The following is an 18,644-nucleotide window of genomic DNA, read 5'->3' as shown; positions in this document are numbered from 1 at the left end:
GATTAATCTGCTTCTTTGTTTTCCTGATCTTCCCGGACATCACTACAGACTCTCTTTTCTTGGCTCCAACAATACTCTGTAGAGCCTCTGTTATAGCCACCTCAAACTGTTGCTCTGTGTGTGTGTGTGTGTATTGTGTGTGTGTGTGTGTGTGTGTGTGTGTGTGTGCTGATTGTCTTCCCTATTGGAATGTCATGCGTCCAGATTTAACATATACTGACCTTGGAATCAACCCGGCCTTACCACTTGTGAGCTGTCTACATTTAGGCAAGTTACTTATACTCTCGAAGCCTCAGATATAATAATTTATAAAATTATTTGTAGAAATGGAGGTGATAATTCCTACTTTAAAAGTTTGGTGCCTAGAATGCTGCAAACTAGCCCAAAGGAAAGCAAGAATGACAAGGCTAAAATATCCTTGAAAGTAGGGCTAGGCGGGGTATCCAGGGGAGCCAGAGCCAGGGCTTCTTGGAACGTGGAGGAACCAGAAGGTCCAGGAGGAGAGAGCAGTATTGGAGTTTGTGAGAAAGTCCCAGAGGTGGTTGGCTAAGCCAGGCCCTGTTTGAGATCTGGACAGGGCATCAGCACTGGCCTCTCCCCGCCCCACAGTCCACAGCTGGGCGGCCTCGGCTGGTACCTTGTTGGCACCACCACACAGACTATGGCCCGACTTCAGCCAGGATGCCCAAGCCCCGCTGTGCTTCACCTGTTCTGTAGGTATAAACTGATTTTCCCTTGCTCATCCTTTTCTTCCTCATATTTCAGCCCCTTTGAGTTCTGAGGCGGGCTGGTCTAGTGCTGAGGTGAGGGAGCTGGCAGAAGGGAAGGCTGGCTCTCCTACTTGTCACTGCCAGTTGAGGTAGGATGAACTTCACAGTCCCGGGTTTCGGTGTTCTGCCCCTAGCTGGAGGTGATTTAAGCTTGTTGGATTTATATAACATTGGGAAATGGTAAACTGTGTAAATTTGCTCTGTTTTCCAGGGACAGTTATTTATGGAGGGGCATTCTTAACTCAAGTGCAGAAGTGCTAAATCATTATAATAAATTCATGCTATTCAGACTTCCTTACATTGTAATAAATTTTTTCTAAGCATGAAAGAGATCCATGATTCCTCTAACATATCATTATGTATTTCTTCTCAAAATGACACAGCTTACTATATCAACTTGGAGAATAATAGAAGGAAATTTACTGTACTGGGGAAAAAAAAATAGTTGAGTAGCAATGAATCTGAGAAAAGACTTGAGAACAGTGACCCCAAAAGAACTTCTCCATGACTCTTCGCTTGCTTCTTACCAGGTGGGAGGAATAGCATGTGTACCCACAGCAGAAAGTGGGGCCTGGCTATGGGTGCATCCCCAAAATTTCCCAGCTGAGTTTCAGAAGAACCTTCAAGCAGAGAAATGAGGCCAGGAGCCCCAGCGGCCTCTACTGTCCTCTCCAGGCGGAGGCGTTGGAATGAGGGTCTATCAGAAAACTTCCTTCCCCATGATGTGAAATCCCTTCCCAAAGCATCAGTCTGGATAGAGAGCTGCCCTGCATGTAGCCCCGTCTCATCGCTTGTCTCACCTCACTCCTCACTTGGACCAGAGGACTCAGAGCTTTCATCAGATTCTCAAAGGAATCTGTAATCCAAAAAGTTCAGTAAAATCTGAAGCATTTTTGACTGTTCGCTACTTACTGGGCAAAGTCCACTGCCGTAGTTCCTGACCCTAGAAGCCCACAGGAACGATGTCGAGTCGCATTTAGAGTTCCTGGAGGTCAGTGCGGCCACAGAGGCCTGAATAGCAGCCCTGGGAGGGGGACTTCAATCAGAATTTTCCCAGAAGATGGGACAATTGAGCTGGGCAAAGGCAAGGAAGGAAGCCTTCTTCCGACAACAATGTGTCAAAGGCATGGAGGAGACAGGGAGCCCCAGGGAGTGAGCTAGTACTAGGACAAGCCTGAATTAGTACTCGGCTGATGTATAGACTTGGGAGGGGCAGCAGGACCCAGTAGAGAGAGACCCGCATTGATTCCACTACTCAGCAACAGTTGCAGTTTACCTAGTTCTCCATCAGAGACAGGTCAAGTGCTTGCTCTGGCGTCATAGCTGTGTGACATTGTTCAAGTTCCTTCACAAGTGCAAACTCAGTACCTCTGTCTGGAAAATGTAGATAGTGCATGTAGGCACACCTGACTTGCCTGGCTCACAGTCAACATAGGGGGCCAATGAAAGATGGCTCAGGCACCTGCTGGGTAAACAACTGCAAAGCACTTTATACACATCAGGTGCTTTTATAATTAATCTGAAGCCTGGGAAAGGGCAGTGAGCACCCTCCTCTGCAGCATGGAGAGCTGGGGATTCCATGACAACCAGGCAAAGCTCTGCCGGCCAGCCCCCAACACTTGCTGCCTACCGTTCCATGTCGCCGCCTCAGGCAGTGCTCCCAATTCCCTCGGCCTCCAGCAGGGCACCTCACCGCACCTTTACCCCAGTTTCTGAGTGTCGTTTACCTCTTTCTTCCCCCAGCCTGGGCTGCCTTCACAGGAGCTGAAACTCTGTCAGAGCCATCACCTCGTCCCCTGTGCAGGGTCCTGACCGCCTCTGCCTCAACAGCCCTGTCTCTCCAGGAGCAGACAGAGCCAAGAGCTGTGGTCTGCTTGCCTCCATGAGGAGTCCTGTGTGTCACTCACCACCCTTCCTTCTTCCTGTCCCCATCCAAGTCCACTCTCCACCTCCAGTATTTTCAGATCTTTCCCTTCTCTCTTCAGAACTGAGGAGGATGTCATTTTCTTTTGCTAGTCAGGCTGCTCCAGTTGTGGGAGTGGAGACAGGCACCCCAGCGGCCAAGGCAGAGCAACGTTTCCTTAACTGGCTGCAGGCAGAAATGACCATGGCCTCTTCATGCTGCCCATGACACCCAGTTCTCATGTCTGTGTTGTGGGGTGGGGTCTCTTTTTAGGCTCCCAGCACATTTCCATGGAAGGAGATGGGGGAGGGATGCCCTGTCCTGCAATGCGTGGTCTAAGTAACTGACAGCTCTCCCCACGCTGACCCAGCTAATGCTCAAACTGGCCACACTTTTTTTTTCAAACATTTTATTTTGAAGTCAGACTTACAGAAAAGTTTGGAAATAATATAAAGAATTTCTATATACTCTTTACCCATATTCCTCAAGAGTTCACCTTGTAATTCATTTGCTTCATCATTCACGTATTCTCACACTTATATAAACACTTATTGCTTCTCTGAAATATTTGAGAGTAAATTGCAGACATAATACTCTCCTTTCTCCTAATACTTCAAATATATTTCCTAAAAACAAGGATGTTCTCTTACATATTCTCTTACAGCACAATGACCAAAATCAGAAACTTAACATCGATATGGTTTCCTTACCTAATCTACGGACCTTATTTAAATGTTGCCAGGTTTTCTTTTTAACTTTCCTTTTTAAGTTTCCTTTCTTCAAATATCCTTTTTAACAAAAGAAAAATAAGTTCTATCCCAGGTTCCAATCTATGATTATAAGTTGCATTTAGTTGTCATGTATCTTTAGGTGAGTACAAACTGTTTATTTTGTAAAATAATCCCTAATTTAGGTTTGTCTGTTTTCTTCTGATTAAATTCAGGCTATGCTTTTTTGGCAATAATAAGCGATGCTATGTCCTCAGTAAATCTTACCAGGAGGCCCATGATAGCTATGTCTTTCATTTCACGTGATGTTAACTTTGATCACCTGATTAAGGTGATGTCTGCCAGTTTCTCCACTGTAAAATTACTAACTTTCCCTTTGTAATTTATAAGTATCTTGTGGGGATTCAGGGGATGCTTTGAGACTATGTAAATATTGTTTCTCATCTACCTTTTACTCACTAGTTTCAGCATCCATTGACGATCGGCACGTTCCATTTAAATCCTTAGTCTTCTACTGTGTTCCCAGTACACTCTTTGACTCAGCCCAGTGCCAGGAGAGTGACCGGAAAAGGAGACAATTCACTTCTTGTCCTCAGGGCCTTCAGCTAGGGAGGAAGCCACATACAGAGAGTGCAGAACAAGGGAGAACATGGGTCCAGTGGAGGGGTCCCCGTTCTGTGGGCAGTAGATCAGAAGAGAGGTGCTCAGTTTGAGCTAGCACCCCCTGGAGCAGATAGGCAAAATTTGAATGGCCAGAAACCCAGAATAACATAAGAATCTGTGTCCATAGCCATCTTTGAGGGCCCTAATGGGACCGTGTCCCAAACGCCTGTCATCCAAGAAAGCTTGGGATACTAAGAAGACCAGAACCATCCGACTTCTGATCCCAGGTCAGAATTAACACAAAATGAGGCAGAGGAGCTTTGCTGAGAGTGTGCCAGGCCTGATGTGCTTAAGAAAGGACCCACGGGAAGCATTCATTCCCCCTACTCTGTGCATCTTATTCATTCGGCAAACATTATTGGGCACCTACTATGTGCCAGGCATTGAGTTCAGTGCTGAAGGCACAAATGCTCTCAAATAGTTCTTGATTAAAGGGGTTGCCTGCTTGAGACCAAAGGCCTTTTCAGGTCACTCAATAAGTGTCTTCTGCCCAGAATCGAAAACAGAATAAAGTGGTGAGTAAAACACTGCTAATTCAGGTGACTCTCATCTCAAGAGCTAGGCTAAGGACATTCATGGTGTCTTCTCTCCCGTCCACTGCCCCTCCTCATCACTTAACAGAGAACTCCAGGCAAGTTGGAGCTGGGCCGAATCTTTGAGACCCAGTATACCTGCTCACTTTGCAAGGAGGAAACAGTCAGAGAGGTCTAAGTATTTCTAGGACAGTCATATCTTCACTATTCTGTCCTGTGGTTAGACTGTGTCTTTCTTTGAGGCTTGAAAATAGTGAAGAGGCTTCTGAGCAAAGAGGTGTTATGCTTGTGCCATGAATAGGTAACCTTTTCCAATAAAATACAATGATTACAAGCATGGAATCTTCCATCAGGGGAGCCGGGTTCAAACCCCAGCTCTGCCATACCATGTGATTTTCAGCACTCTACTTAAGCTCATCTGTAAAACAGGATCCAGGGTTGTTGGAGAGGTTAATTGAGATGATGGCAGTGTCTGGGTGTTCACTAAGTGGATTATTTTTAAATAAGGCTCTGTGTCTTCCCCAGCATATTCCTCCATCTACCTAAGACATCTTGTGGTTCTTCAGAACATCCGGGGTCCTTTGGTCCTTTATGTCCCCCTCCCTTGGGGTCTCTTTAGCCCCTGCTCACCCTCCAGTATTCATCCCAAGTGTCCTCTCCCACCCAGTGTGGGCTACTTGCTTCCCTCCTCAGGGCTTTCCTTGGGCCCCTGCACCCCATGTGATCTTTTGCTTGTCAGGGAACCTCATATGGAGAATGAATGCAGCTGATTTTGAATCTGGGCTCCATTACTTTCTTGCAATGTGATTTTGGGCAAGCTACTTACCTTCTTCAAGTCTCTGATTGTTCATCCGTAAAGTAATTCTGCACCTTGCAGAATTATTTCCAGGATTAGAGATGACACCCATAACATACCTGGTATCATGTCTGGAAGGTGGTCACTTGTGCACTGTCTCCATCACTCCACCTCTAATCCTTTGCACAGTGCTAGCACTTGGTATATGTACTATAAATATTGGTTGAGCAGGTTAGGGAACACAAATACCTCCTATCCCAATGTAGTTTTCATTGAAAAAGCAGAACTAAGTCTAACCCAAAGAAAAAGTCCTAACAGTGGGATCCAGGGCCCTGAGCAGGACTGGAGTGCAGTGAGGCAAGTGTATTGTATCAGCCCAGTTAGTTCCCGGGGGCTGCTCATGGAGCCCATGCCCTGCCCGTTGTGCAGAATGAAAGTGAACCACAGTCACCTTACTTCTGAGGCCCTTCTTTGGACCCTGAGAGGAAGAGTAGAAGGGAGACAAGGTTGACAGCTCCTGGCTCCACTGGATTTCCTGCCACCCTAATGCCCACGGCCCCCTGAGCTGGGCCCCAGGAGAAGGTAGGGAGAGAGGAATAATGGCAACGATGGTTCACGTGGAGACTCTGGAGACAAGAGGAACCTCCGTACCTCACTTGGAGGAGGCAGGTCCTTCAGAAATGGTTAAAATTGTCCCTCGATTTTGAGTGATGGAGAAGCAATTTGCACTGACTGAGGAACTTGATTATAGTTTTCTCCAGAGTTCAGTGTACTGGGGAAAACAGAGCTGACGCAGCTCAAAAGGTTTTTGAACTTCATGTAGCTGCATAAAATGTTAATAAATATTACATTTGCTTCAATTTAATTTCCTCTCCTTGTTAATAATAAAAGCTAAGTAGGTCTTCGGTTGTTTCTCTCTCCTTCTATGCTCTCCCTTCTGTCCCTACCACCAGCAATTGCTACTAGGCAGGGAGAATTAGGGACTCATTAGCAACACGTTTCATAACTTGTCCCTCATTCACCTTTAAGAAGTTCAGTTCTGGCCCAGATAATCAAGGAGAGAAGGGAAGAAAAGGACTGGTACCTAAGTCAATAAAGATGATTCCATTTCTTAAAGGTAAAATTGGAATTATGGAGAAAAAATGTGAGGAAAAGGGAAGGGAGATGGGAGACATGAGAGAAAGGTTAGAGGGAAGCAACCGGGCAGAGAATTCATGAGGGAGATAGGATACAGAGATGGAAAGCACAGCTGTGATGAAGAGACAGACTTGGATTTGAACCCTGGCTCTGGATTATCCTGGCAAGGGTCTAACCTCTCTGAGCCTGTTTCATCATCTGTAAAATAAGAATAACACCTACCTCAGAGAATTAGATGAGATTATAATTAAAGAGCTCTTAACACAGTGTCTAGCCCAGAGCAAGCACACCATAAATGAAAGGTACTCTCACGACTCAAAGAGAAGAGCCTAACTGATAAGAGTGGGGCTGGAAGGGCCTGTTTTCTCTACTCATTCAGTGGGGTCTTGAGCATCCCTGGGCCTGGATGTATCTCTGGGGACTCCCATGGGCCAGCTGTGGGAGCCTGGGCACGTCACTGCCTGGTGCTGGGTCTCCTGTTGAAAAAGGATGATAGCTAAGTGCCTTACACTAATGTGCCCCACATCTACACGCTAAAGACCAGGATAAACAAGAACAATGCATAACACTAGCTGGAATAGGCAGTTGGATACAGGACTGGGAAGAAAGAGTTTTCATTGCACACTTTATCATATTTTTCGAATTTTGAAATATATGTTAGCTATTCAAAAAATAGATAACATTTATAAAATATGAAGATTAAATTAATATGCAGCCTGAGGCTACATGAACCAGGAGGAGGATGGCTGCAGACAACAGCATCCACAGTGGCGCTGAGAATGCTCTTGGGAATAAGAAAGGGCAAAGAGAGAAGAAGGGGCATAGGAACATTAGCTAATTGGGGTCCCTGGAAAAGACTGTGAGCAGTGAGAGAGGTGTGTACACCTCAACATGACAGGAATTCTCTGGGAGTGTCACCGGCTGACTGGACTTAAAAGAAAATGACTTGAAGTTGTCTGGTGTAAAATTCAAGCTTACTTCAGCCGAGATGTGAATTGTCAATGGAATAGAACTGAGAGGGCAGCCGAGGAGGGATTCAGGGCCTGAAATATTCATTGTAGTGTCTGTACTATAAAGGAATTTACAACTCAAGAGAATTCTTGGGGTGGGATGTAGCTGTGTGTGGCTGTATCTTATTTACTCCTCACTGTTGGGAGCTGTGTTTATATTAATATCCCCAGGAAACTGAGGCTCAGAGAGGCTAAGTAACTTTTCTTTATTTTTTACACCTACAGTACCTGGTCTTCCTAGGTGGTCTCCCATCCAAGTACTAACCAGGCCCGACCCTGCTTAGCTTCCGAGATCAGATGGAATCGGGCTTGTTCAGGGTAGCATGGCGGTACACTAAGTAACTTTTCCAAAGTAACACAGAAGGTATTTAAGAGCCCTGGGATTTGCAACCCAGTCTAACGTCAAAGCCCAGGCCTTCTTCACTCTGATGCACTGGTCTCCACTCTCCTCTTGAGCTGGGCAAATCCTGGTTAGACCTCTGCAGAGGGTGCAAGAGAAGTGGAGATGCTCAAGGTTTTCTGAAGAGATGAATATTTAGGCTAGCATGCGCTAAGAGAAGTTGGGGTGACAAGGAGGGGACCATGTCGCTGGTGCTGGCTGTCCAGCCTTCCAAGGCCCTTCCTAGCCAGGCCTCAGGGCATCTGGGGGTGTTGAAGACCAGAGACTGATGTGGGGGAGGAGGGCAAGTAACCGGAGGGCAGACAGCTTAGAGAAATAGAGGGAGGGGCAGTAGAGAGAAGCTATAAAAAACTTGTATTTGCAAATACTCATCTGATGGGAAAGGGACTGTTGGCTATGCTCTTGTTCCAGAAGACCTACCTCTTCAGAACATGCCTTCGGTTGTCTGCAGTTTGTTCTTTCCTTCCTTCCTTAACTCATTCATTCTGGCAGGCAGTGAATCAACACCGACCGAGTATCTGACTGCCAGGGGTGAAGTCTGTATCTCAGATGGGGCATCAATGGTAGCTAATAATTTTTATTTGGGGCAGATTCCATTTGGGGAGATAGACAAATGGCATTCACAACCAAGTCTGATGCTGTCGCCTTGGATAGGGCGGCACCCCTGAGCTCCCTGTCCAGATGTCTCTTATTCAATGGGGAGTGTTCATTTGGGTTCGACCCAGGCGTGAGTCAAACATTGGCCCTGCAGACCTGGTGCCAAGAGGAGCTGCAGATTTGCCTGGCCTGGTGTCAGCAGAACTTGGAAGGGGGAGGACTTGGGGTCACTCTTATTGGTTAGGGAAGCTCTGGGACATCTTTGTCTCACTGTACTGGTGCTCTGTGTACAGGAGTAGGTGAGATCCAGCTTGGAAGAGGAAAAAAGTCAGATTTTTATATAAAAACCCAGAAGGAAATGGAGCTGTTAACTGAAACAGCTCAGTAAACATATTCTTTGTAGATTAGCACCACACACAAAAGAGAGGAGAAGAGAGAGAAGAAAAGAGAAAAGTGAGAGAGAAGATAAGAGTACAAAGCGGGTAGATGAAGAGCAGAAAAGCTTTTGAAAGCGCTGGGGGAACAGAGCTGGAGGGAGGCCTGGGGCTTGCCCCAGGAGCCGGGGCCCACCCTTGGCTAAGGCTGGGAGGTCACTGTTCCCTGCATGAGGCTGCAGCAAGAGTAAAGCTACACAACAAGTTAGATAGAGCCAGGCTTTAGACATCAGGGCAGCAGGGGAAACATGAGGGGAAACTGCAGTATCCCCCAATGAAACGACTCGATATCTGGGATATGTTTCAATAGAACTCGTGAGTCGATGTATGTTGACACTAGGTGGTGGGGCACATGGGAGTTCTTTATGGAAATATCTGCACTTTTTATTAAGTTTGAGATAAAAGGTTTATAATAGTAAAAAGTCTTTTAAAAACCAGGGAGCTATGAAGGAATTATATACTGCAGGGAGAATAATAACAGAGGAATATAAGCCATAGAACATAAGCAGAAATTAATGAGAATTGTGTCTTGGGTTTTCTTAAATAATGCTGTAGACCAAGGGTTCTTAACCAGGGGGTGATGGATGAGCTGCAGGATCCCCAATCTCCTTGTAATCATGTGCAAAGTGACCCGATAGTTTTCAGCAAGTTTTCAAAGAATCTGTGACTTTCCCCTGGAGGTTAATAAATTGAGTTCTCTCTTAAATGTACTATGCATATATTAGTTACTTTGGTGTGCGGTTTTTAAATAGAGGGTTTGTTTTCTAGAACTGACATATTCACATCTAGGTCCTACGTTTTCATCCTTTCTCTCAGTCAATTATGCCTTGAACAGAGCAGAACTGGCTGGACTGCTTTGAAGCCCAAGTCCTCGGGGGCAGCTCTAGGGCCCCGATGCCCCTGAGCCACCAACAGTGCAGCGGGGGAGGGGCTGTGCCAGAGCGAAGAGTACCCGGTGGGGAGGTGGAGACGGGGAGGCTCCCTAGGGTCTGAAAGAGTGACAGGAGGAAGAGTTGTTGAATTTTGTCATCCTCTGGCAGACTCACTGGCTTTTAGTTACAAATGTCCAACAGAAGTCACAGTTTTGAATAGTCTGAGGCTGAAAACCCAAAGAATTCCTTAGAAAACACCTTTCCGTTCCTCATACGGTAGCATAACACCAGTTTGACCTCTAGCAATTTGCGGCGAATTCTTCCGAGAAGTCCAGGGACCCACTAGCTCCCCAGAAAGGGGCAGAGCAGGCTGTCACCTGGGCTTGCAGCCTGGAGGTCAGGGAGGTGTGGGTTCGTTTAGAGGACAGTGAGGCTCTCATCTGGGAACCATCTCCACATTCAAGTTGAGGCCTGTCCCAGTTCCGGAAGTGCCTTTTCTCCCCAGGGTCTGGTATTGCTCTGTAGCTAGGGCTCTGAGCTCTGCTCTCTACCACTCCCCTTCAGAGAAGACAGGTGAGGGCCGAAGCCATTCCCCTCTCCCATAGGAGGGGTACACAGACAGACAGACAAAGACCTTTGTCTCCCTGACCAGGCATCTGAAACCATTCAGATGCCCATCCCTTATGCAGAGGGAAATGGAGACCCAAGGTGGGAGTCTGTCCATTCCTAGAACAGGCTGCAGGGCTGCAGGCTGGGGGCCAGGGTTCGGGGGATGGGATAGCATTGAGAAAACTGTCTGTCCCGGAGGGGCCTGATGCAGGCTTGTGGCTGGCGTGCATCCACCTGGGCTCTCACCTCAGAAGAAGCTGCCCACTCCTCTCCTCCTCCCCCACCCCAAGTCCTGGTTCATGCCTTTCCTCATTCAGAACCCTCATCCTGTAATACTTTCCTTCTCAAACCTCCTTTGGCATTCAGGGTTTGGACATCTTTCTCTGTGTCATGATGGAGAGGTGAGCAACACCTCAGAGATCTCTTCTCTCTACACCCCACTCCCACCAGGACCCCGACTCTGAAGGCACCATCCAGAATCCTGAGTTTCCCCCATCCAGACAAACTGTGCGGGAAGGAGCAAAATGCTCAGTGGCAAACTGTGAGTTGTGTCCTCATTGTTCTTTATTGTGGTCCCTGCCTCCACTGCCTCCTTCCCTAATTCCTCACAGCATTTTGACCCACCCTAACTCAGGTCAGGTGGCCTCGGTTTCCTCCTACCAGGGTGGAGGGGGGACTTTCTGTTGTGCTTGGGCACTGTGGCTACCCCTGCCCAGGAACCAAAAGAATGGGTTTGCAATGGAGACTTTCAGAGACACATACCAGTCAAGAGAAATTTTTCTAATTGTGGAACAAGACCTCCTTTTATTGCTCCCATCACTTCCCAGAAAGCACTGCTCACTGCTTAGGCTCTAAATGAGGGCCGCAGACAGATTCTACGCAGAGAAGGACCAAAGCTACTTCTACGGCCAGTCTTGGGGCTATGAGACACGGCTAGCCTGATTCTAGGAAGCACAGACCACTGAAAAAGAGTCTTTTTTTTTTTTTTAAACTGTGCTTTATTTAGGGCTAAGCTGGAGAAAGCGTCATCCAATAGTTACAGAAGGTTACAAGGAGTTTTAGGGAGTTGAGTGTGAAAAGAGCAGTTGTACTGAACTGCAGCTGTTTGTTTTTTTTTCTTTTTTTTTTACAACATCTGGACATCCTAAAAGGAGGAGCCAAGAGGAAGAAAAAGAAAAAATTTTAAATAATAATTAACCAACAAAATAGAAAGAAAGGAAAGGCAGGAGGCCTGAGAGGAACCAGAGAGTTGTTCTTCTAAAACAAAAAATGGAAAAAAAAAAAAGTAGGTCGGAGAGACCCCTGGCCTCCAGATGATCTGGACATCAATGAGAAGGGCATCGAGGCGGAATGCCAAAGCAAGTCTTCCCAACGGTGCAAATAAATTATAATAAATATGTTATACTTTAAAATATATGTGTTCTTAAATAATTCAGTGTTTTTTCTGATTCTGAGTTTTTTAAGCAATGTCTTTTTTAACTGCTCTAAAGTCATTTACCAAAGATAAATATCGTGCTTTCATTAAATAGTTTTCCTTGTTTTTTTTCTCTATCATTACAATTAAAAGTCCTACAAAATATGCAAATTTATTTACAGAAAAACAGAGCCGGCATCATTTAAACATCCCTGTTTTTCAAAATTCCTTGTAAACAGTTTCAGAAATTCTTCAAAGATTGTTTATTTTTCTCTCTCTTGTTTAAGGTTTTTGTGTGTGTGTGTGTTGTTAGTTGTTTTAAGATGAAAGTTCCCAGGTCTCCCTTGCCCGGAAAGTCTCTGGAGCAAGCATGGAAGGCGAGTGAAGCGGAAGGTGTCGAGGGCTTGCGGAGAGCGGGCGAGCGCGCAGCTCCCGGAGCGAAGCGAGGCGAGGGCGGCTATGGCAGGCCTTCCTGCTGATGGCGCGGCCTCCACCGGAGGTGGGCAGCCAGGAGCCCGCAGGTCTGGGCGAGTCCAGCCTGAGCCTCGGGGTCAATGGCGTCGTCCGACAGCACTCGCGGGGAGTAGGGATTGATGCTCAGTCTAAACTCTACAAAAGTACAGTCCTACAACATCTGGGATTTTAGCAGTAACGCTAACTTCTATAGGTTTTTTTTTTTCCTTTTTTTTTTTTTTGCTTTCCTCTAATTTTTCTTCTATTATATAGGTATTTTAAACTTCTCCTTTTTAAAATTCTGTACAACTATTATGATTTTAAGAGGGGGAAGAGTTAGAAGCATTTACAGACTTTTCACAACAAATATCTTGCATTGTAAGTCCCTTTTTTTCCCCTCCTGTTTTCTCACTTCACAGTTAATGAGTTTTAATATTTTTGTTGCTTTCCCCAAATATCCACCAATTTGTTCATCTTAACAGCTCCATCCAGACATATAATACAGAAAACCATAGGAAAGTGTCATAGACTTGAATGAGGGTAATCAAAGCGCCTCTCAAAGTATCAAAGAACTATTTTCTTGCTGTTTTAAAAGCAATTAAGCATAAGTTTTCCTTTTTTTGTGTTTTTGATTTTTTTGTTTTTTTTTTTAATTTTTTTTTATTACATTTTTCATAGAATCGCTCTAAGCTGTTTCAAGAACAGCCAGGAGGCAGGAAGGAGGTTCTCCTCCATTCCCCCTCTATTTGACATAGAGCTACACATCTGCAATAAAAAGTTTGGTCCTTTGGTCCCTAAATAGCTAAAGGAATGACAGATAGAGATGCTCAGTGGCGGCCTCCCAGCCGCCCCCTGGGGACCAGGTCCCGCCACACCGCTTGCCCCAGCCTGCCGCAGGCGCCCATGGGCTGGAAAAGCCCCGGGGATCGGTAAGCAGCGACTTTTCCCAGTTCCCAGCCCTTCAGCCTCCCCATCTGGTCTCAAGTTATTTTGTTTTAAAAGTTGCCTTTTTTGTGTGTTTTTTCCTCATTTTTCTTCATCTTCTTCTTTGTCATATATATTTTCCCCCAAACACGTGCCCTCTGAACTCCATAGATGCTATACTTTTCTTGAAGAAATGTTACAGTCACAGAGAGTGTCTGGAGTCCTCAGCTTGATTGATATTGGCTGATATGTCAAAGGTGTCATCCAACAGTTCTCATTTATAAATAGAGAGAGAGAGAGGTTTGTTTTTTAATGAAGCCCGTTCAGCATCCTGCCCTAAAATGAAGAAAATCAGGGCTGATTAAGCCAAGAGAGGAAACACAAAATGCATTGAAACACCAAAAGGAACCTGCCTGGGGATTAGGGTGGGAGCTCTGGGGGATGGTGGGAGGAAGGGAAGAGACCAGTATGAAAATTAGTCATGATCATGATACATAAAGAAGAAATCGACTCTTCTATTCAGAGTAAGAAACCACTGGGAGATCTAGTGGTGATGTCAGTAGCTGAAGTATAGTGGTTGGGAAAAGGGTCTTGATTTCGGTTCCTTTAGAGTTCTAGATTGGGGGCGGCTTGATCTAAGGGAAGAATTTGGGACTGTGGAACATGAATTCATAATTAAACTAATCTCTGAGAGATCTGGCCCAGATACAATATGTATACAGAAGCCTAGCAAACAAGACAGCAAAAATCTAGCAGCCCAGCCCACTCCTCCCCAACTTGAGGAAAAGAAGATTCGTGACATGAATTTTGCTGAATCCTTGCCCAGTTTCCAGCCAACCACTTTTTTCCCAAGGTAAGTAACTATTTGCGAGGCTATGTATATATATATATCTGGATATATGTGTAGAATATATTCACCTGCACATATGTGGCTATACATGGATATGTGTGTATGTATATGCATAGATACACACATACACACACACACACACACATAATATTTTTCTCATACATGCCAGGGAATTTAGAGGAAATTCAGAACTTCAAGGGAGTGGGTGGGAGAGCCTAAAAGAAGTTACAACGGATTTAATCATCGAACTTAAATTAACTTAGCCAGTTCTCGATTTTGTTTTGAATGGTGGCTTTTTGGTGTTTTGTTTTTCTTTTAAGAAAAAAATCATGATCTGACTAGAATCAGGAGGAGAATGCTTAATCATTGTGAATTAACAAATGAGACTCATCTCCATTCTAGCAAGCAGCTTCCACTTATACATGGGGGGGTGACTGGTTACATCAAGAAAGTTAGAACTGCAAAGCCCCCAGTTGAGGGGACAACGTCATGCGTATATCAATCCATGCTGGCAGGTTTTTCACACTGTTGATTCAACAAACAGCAAACCGTACACAGCAGTCTAAACAATTACAACACCAAATAAAATAATAATAAAATTAAAAAACACTTGTCAAGGACCCTTTTTCAGTTGTAAACAAAAAGGTGCATTTTGCTTTTGTCAGTACTGTTTTTTCCGAACCAACCAAAAACCCTCCCAAAACCCCAGTCCCCCACCTCCCCTCCCCGCATTTAATTTAGCGTAAGTGGCTACAATACAAACCTTATAAATGTTACCAGGCTCTCTCTCAGAGGCCTCTGGCTTTGTACTCTAGTTTTTTTGGTTTAGAATTTTTTTTTATCATTCTGTTACTGTAGCGATTTCATTTTTGTTTTTTTTTTGTTTGTTTGTTTTGTTTTGTTTTTCCTTTTGAAGTGAGATTTAAAATGGCCTAACTGGAAAAAGACCAGACCTAGGAAAGTGTCAATTGAAAAAGGCCCCCAAATTTCTAGAAAAAAATAAAATCACAATATTTTCAAGTGCAAGTAAATCAACCACGCATAGATATTTTTAAGATGTTTTCCTTAATTTTTAAGAAAAAAAATAATGGTTTGCACAGTTAAATGATCCCATGTTCGATAATTCAGGAATTCATCTTTATTTTTACTATTTTTTTGTGCTTTTGTTTTGTTTTTTTCTCTATGTGACATCTAAAGAAGCATAAAAAACGCTGAACAAGAAAAACCAAACAACAGAAAGTAAAACCACTGCAAGCACCAAGAACGAAACAAAAATGAGCACAGCAAAAAAGATCGTGGCAGCACAAAAGTCAAGAGAATGCACGTGTGATCATGACTGGCCAATCATCAACTGATACAACATCCAAGAAAAAACGCTCCAATCACAGCACCTCCACGAAACTTGACGGCAATTGTCATGCAACCGATTCTTAGCCTTGTTACATGACGCCATCATGTCACACTGTGAACTTTGAGTTGATTTGAACTTACGGATGGGGGACTGTTTTCTCCACTCTCATGTGATTACGTGAACTTTATTCCTAGCTCAGCGCGAGACTGTGGTGGATTTGACTGGCCCTGGTTGGGTTGTTGGAATTTGATTGAATGACAAAAGAAGAAAAGATTTATATATATATATTTATATATGTAGAGAGAGAGAGAGGACAAGAGTGTGGGCAAGGGGGAAGGAAGAGGCAGGGTAGGGCGGGTGGGGTCGGGGAGTGTGGGAGGGCAGGGAGGGTTGGGGCGGAGGGTGAAGAAGGGCAAGGAAGAAATTAAAACAAAATTAAAAGGAAAAATATTTATACAGCACCAGACCACAGCATCAATCTAAAAGCTCTGATGAGAGAACAGCAGTCAAATCATAAGAAAACTGAAAAGAACTCATAGGATGGAGGAAGCCGGCAGACAAACGACACGGCTAACGCCAAATACACACACACACACAATGCAGACACACACACACACACACGGCTGTTTATGCAGACATTGATACACTGTGAATAGTAGCAGAACCTTACACAGGGCCACTAAGGGCGTCCATCATGCGTTGGGAAGGGGGGCGGCGTGGGCGGTTTGGCGAGGGGGCCAGGAAAAAATAAAACAGCCCCTCAAACCACCTTGGCCAGCAAGCAGATCAGGGAGCATGGTCTCTGCTTTATATCACCCTCGATTCTTTCTCTGTCCCCCAGGTGCCGAGCTCTCCTCACCTCCCCAGCCTTCTGTGGCTTCAGCCTGTGGACCAGCAGGGGGAACCTGTCAGGGTGGCCCCGATTTGCCAGGTAGGTCAGAGGCTGGCTAAGGTGACTGTTGTATCCGTGGGGTCCATGAGAAACTTTACTGTCATAGTATAGTCCACGCTGGCAGCAACTTGGCCCTCCCACCCTCGGGTCCTCCCTCGGCTGCCGTCCCCAGAGAAGGGTGTCTCCACTGCAAGAGCACCCACTGTATGATTTTATGATCCTCTTCCCTTCTCCTCTGCCTCAACCCTCTTTCCTTGGAACCTTCAGAAAATTAACACGTTTAGCTTTCAGATTTACATCAACGTTCTCGGAAGTCTATAGACACACCTTGGCACTACTGATTTCATTTCATGATCACCTGACACCTTTTGCTTTGCTCGCAAGGTGGTTTGCACCCATGTGGCCGAAATGAGGCTGCTTCTGGGCACGCGGAGACTTTAGAAAGCTCTGCAGCTGTGACCCATAAGGCCCTATGGAAGACTGCAGGATGCTCTGCACGGTAGGTAAGACAAACAAGGACAGTCCACCAGAGCAGGGAGTGCGATGGCCCTAGATCTCTAGCCTCTGCTGCTGTCACTTTTGATCTGCTGACCTTCCCTACTCCACCTCCTCCTTCTCCGTCCCTTTATTCCTCACAGCCCTCCACGTACAGCTTTCTAAACTGACCTGCCTCACAGGCTTTGGCCTGTCTTCTTTACTGGTAGAGCCCTAAATGGCTGAAGCTGGGTTCCATTCTCAGTCAAGCATCATTGAATTATTCTGCTTTGTTGTCTTTTGCATGCCTCACCATGTCACAGTCCTTTGCCCCCAGCCAGGAATCTGGGGAGTCCCCAGCACCCTCCCTGCAGTATTCAGGCCTGTGCCAAAGCCTGTGCCCCAGGTTTATCTGTAGGGTTTCCAATCCACCAGGCTTCTACACGTAACCGATTTTCACTCTCAGCTTTGTTTTCCTTCAGGGAGGATGGAAGAGAAGCCTGGGATTGTGAAATGTCACTGTGGGTAAGTTACAAAGTAGCTGAGAGGTGACTGCTTTTAGCGCAAACCTGGCCTCCAGCTCTGCCTTCACAGAAAAGCTCCCCGCCCTTCTTCCACCACAGACCCCTGTCCTGCCTGTCCATCCAAGATGGGTGCTCTTCCAATAGCAGATCTCCTTCACTCAGACCAGGGCCCATCTGCATGCCCACTAAGTCCTGATATGCCACCCACCCCGCATTATCAACCCATCCCAGAAGAAAGCCCTAAGACCTACCCAGGATATCCAATTGGCGGGCCTTTTGGGTGGGAGAAAAGGACGAAGAATGGAGGAGGGCCGTGCCATCAGGTGTCAGCTATGGCACGTGCAACTAAGGGCCTCCCTGGGGACCCCTTCTTTCCCCTCCCCACCCCAGTCCTGAGCACCCCAGAGGTGTCCCCTCTTCCCCACTCTGTTGTCCTCCTCTGCCCACTCCCAGCTTTCCTCCAGCTGCCCTTCAGTGCCTGGCACTGTCTTCAGTGCCAGGGATTCAAGCTGGAATAGTATACAACCCCTCCCCAAAGCTCAATCTAGGGAGCTTTCCCATACAACTCTTGTCTCTCACACACACTCGGTCCCCGACACACAAACCTACTCACACTCATTCAACCGCTAAGGAGCCTATCCAGGGTTCTGCATATGAACAACTGATGACTGTCTTCATTAGGGAACAGCTGTGCCTCTGCCTACTGGGGGACCCCTTCCTGGTCACCCCCCTGACAAGCCTCAGAGAGAATAGCCCTCAGAGGTGGCAGCAGGGTCACTGACCAGCATGGGGGAGCTTGAATCAGGCCTGGGAAGCTCCGCTTCATGACCTGGGTGAAGAAATGATGGCCAGGCTGAACCAATTCAGATGCCAGGTCCTAAACATGAGCGGGGCTCCAGTCAGGGAAGGCCCAGGCCCAAAGCCACAGCCCAGCCCCATGCGGATCAGATCTGAAGCACCTGAGCCCACAAAGCTCGGAGCAGACACTGTGCAAACGCATACTCAGAGCCAAAGCCCCGGGCCCAGAAGGGACAGGACTCCATCCAAGTCAGACGTGATACTCAGCGTGTCCTCCGACCTAGAACTGCCCTTGCTTGGGGCCCAGAGCCTGCTAGTGAGCTTGGTAGGAGACAAGGGCCTTGGGTATTTGGCTGCTACCTGGCCATGTCTGTATTTTTGCCGACTCTTCCTGTCTGTTTCCTTCCTCTTAGTTTCCTGGTAAAGATTTTTTGGAGAAACTCCCACCTTAGCACAAGATAATGAGCTCAAGCAGTCAGAGGAGCAGGGGCAGCAGGAAAGCCAGAACTAGA

General features: G+C 46.2%; 1 protein-coding gene and 1 pseudogene across 16 annotated transcripts in view; both read right to left on the bottom strand.

Moving 5' to 3' along the window:
• Positions 1 to 7,756: 7,756 nt before the first annotated feature.
• LOC120589808 (uncharacterized) lies at positions 7,757 to 7,875 on the bottom strand (annotated as a pseudogene).
• A 3,008-nt stretch (positions 7,876 to 10,883) lies between these two features.
• Positions 10,884 to 18,644, bottom strand: part of CELF4 (CUGBP Elav-like family member 4) — a 290,082-nt gene continuing 282,321 nt past the window's right edge. For 10 of the 16 annotated variants that reach the window (XM_039842900.1, XM_039842915.1, XM_039842899.1 and 7 more), the window contains one exon: positions 11,748 to 13,579. In XM_039842900.1, the coding sequence (XP_039698834.1) occupies positions 13,553 to 13,579 (27 nt within the window). In that variant the 3' untranslated portion in view covers positions 11,748 to 13,552. Of the gene's footprint in view, positions 13,580 to 14,959; positions 15,672 to 18,644 lie in introns of those variants that run through there. The other 6 variants (XM_039842925.1, XM_039842893.1, XM_039842903.1 and 3 more) reach the window with 2 other exon arrangements.

This window comes from Pteropus medius, unplaced genomic scaffold, assembly GCF_902729225.1.
Source record: "Pteropus medius unplaced genomic scaffold, Ma_sr-lr_union100, whole genome shotgun sequence".
NCBI lineage: Eukaryota > Metazoa > Chordata > Mammalia > Chiroptera > Pteropodidae > Pteropus > Pteropus medius.
The sequence above is the reverse complement of the archived record's forward strand: the minus strand, read 5'-3'. Positions and strand labels throughout refer to the sequence as shown.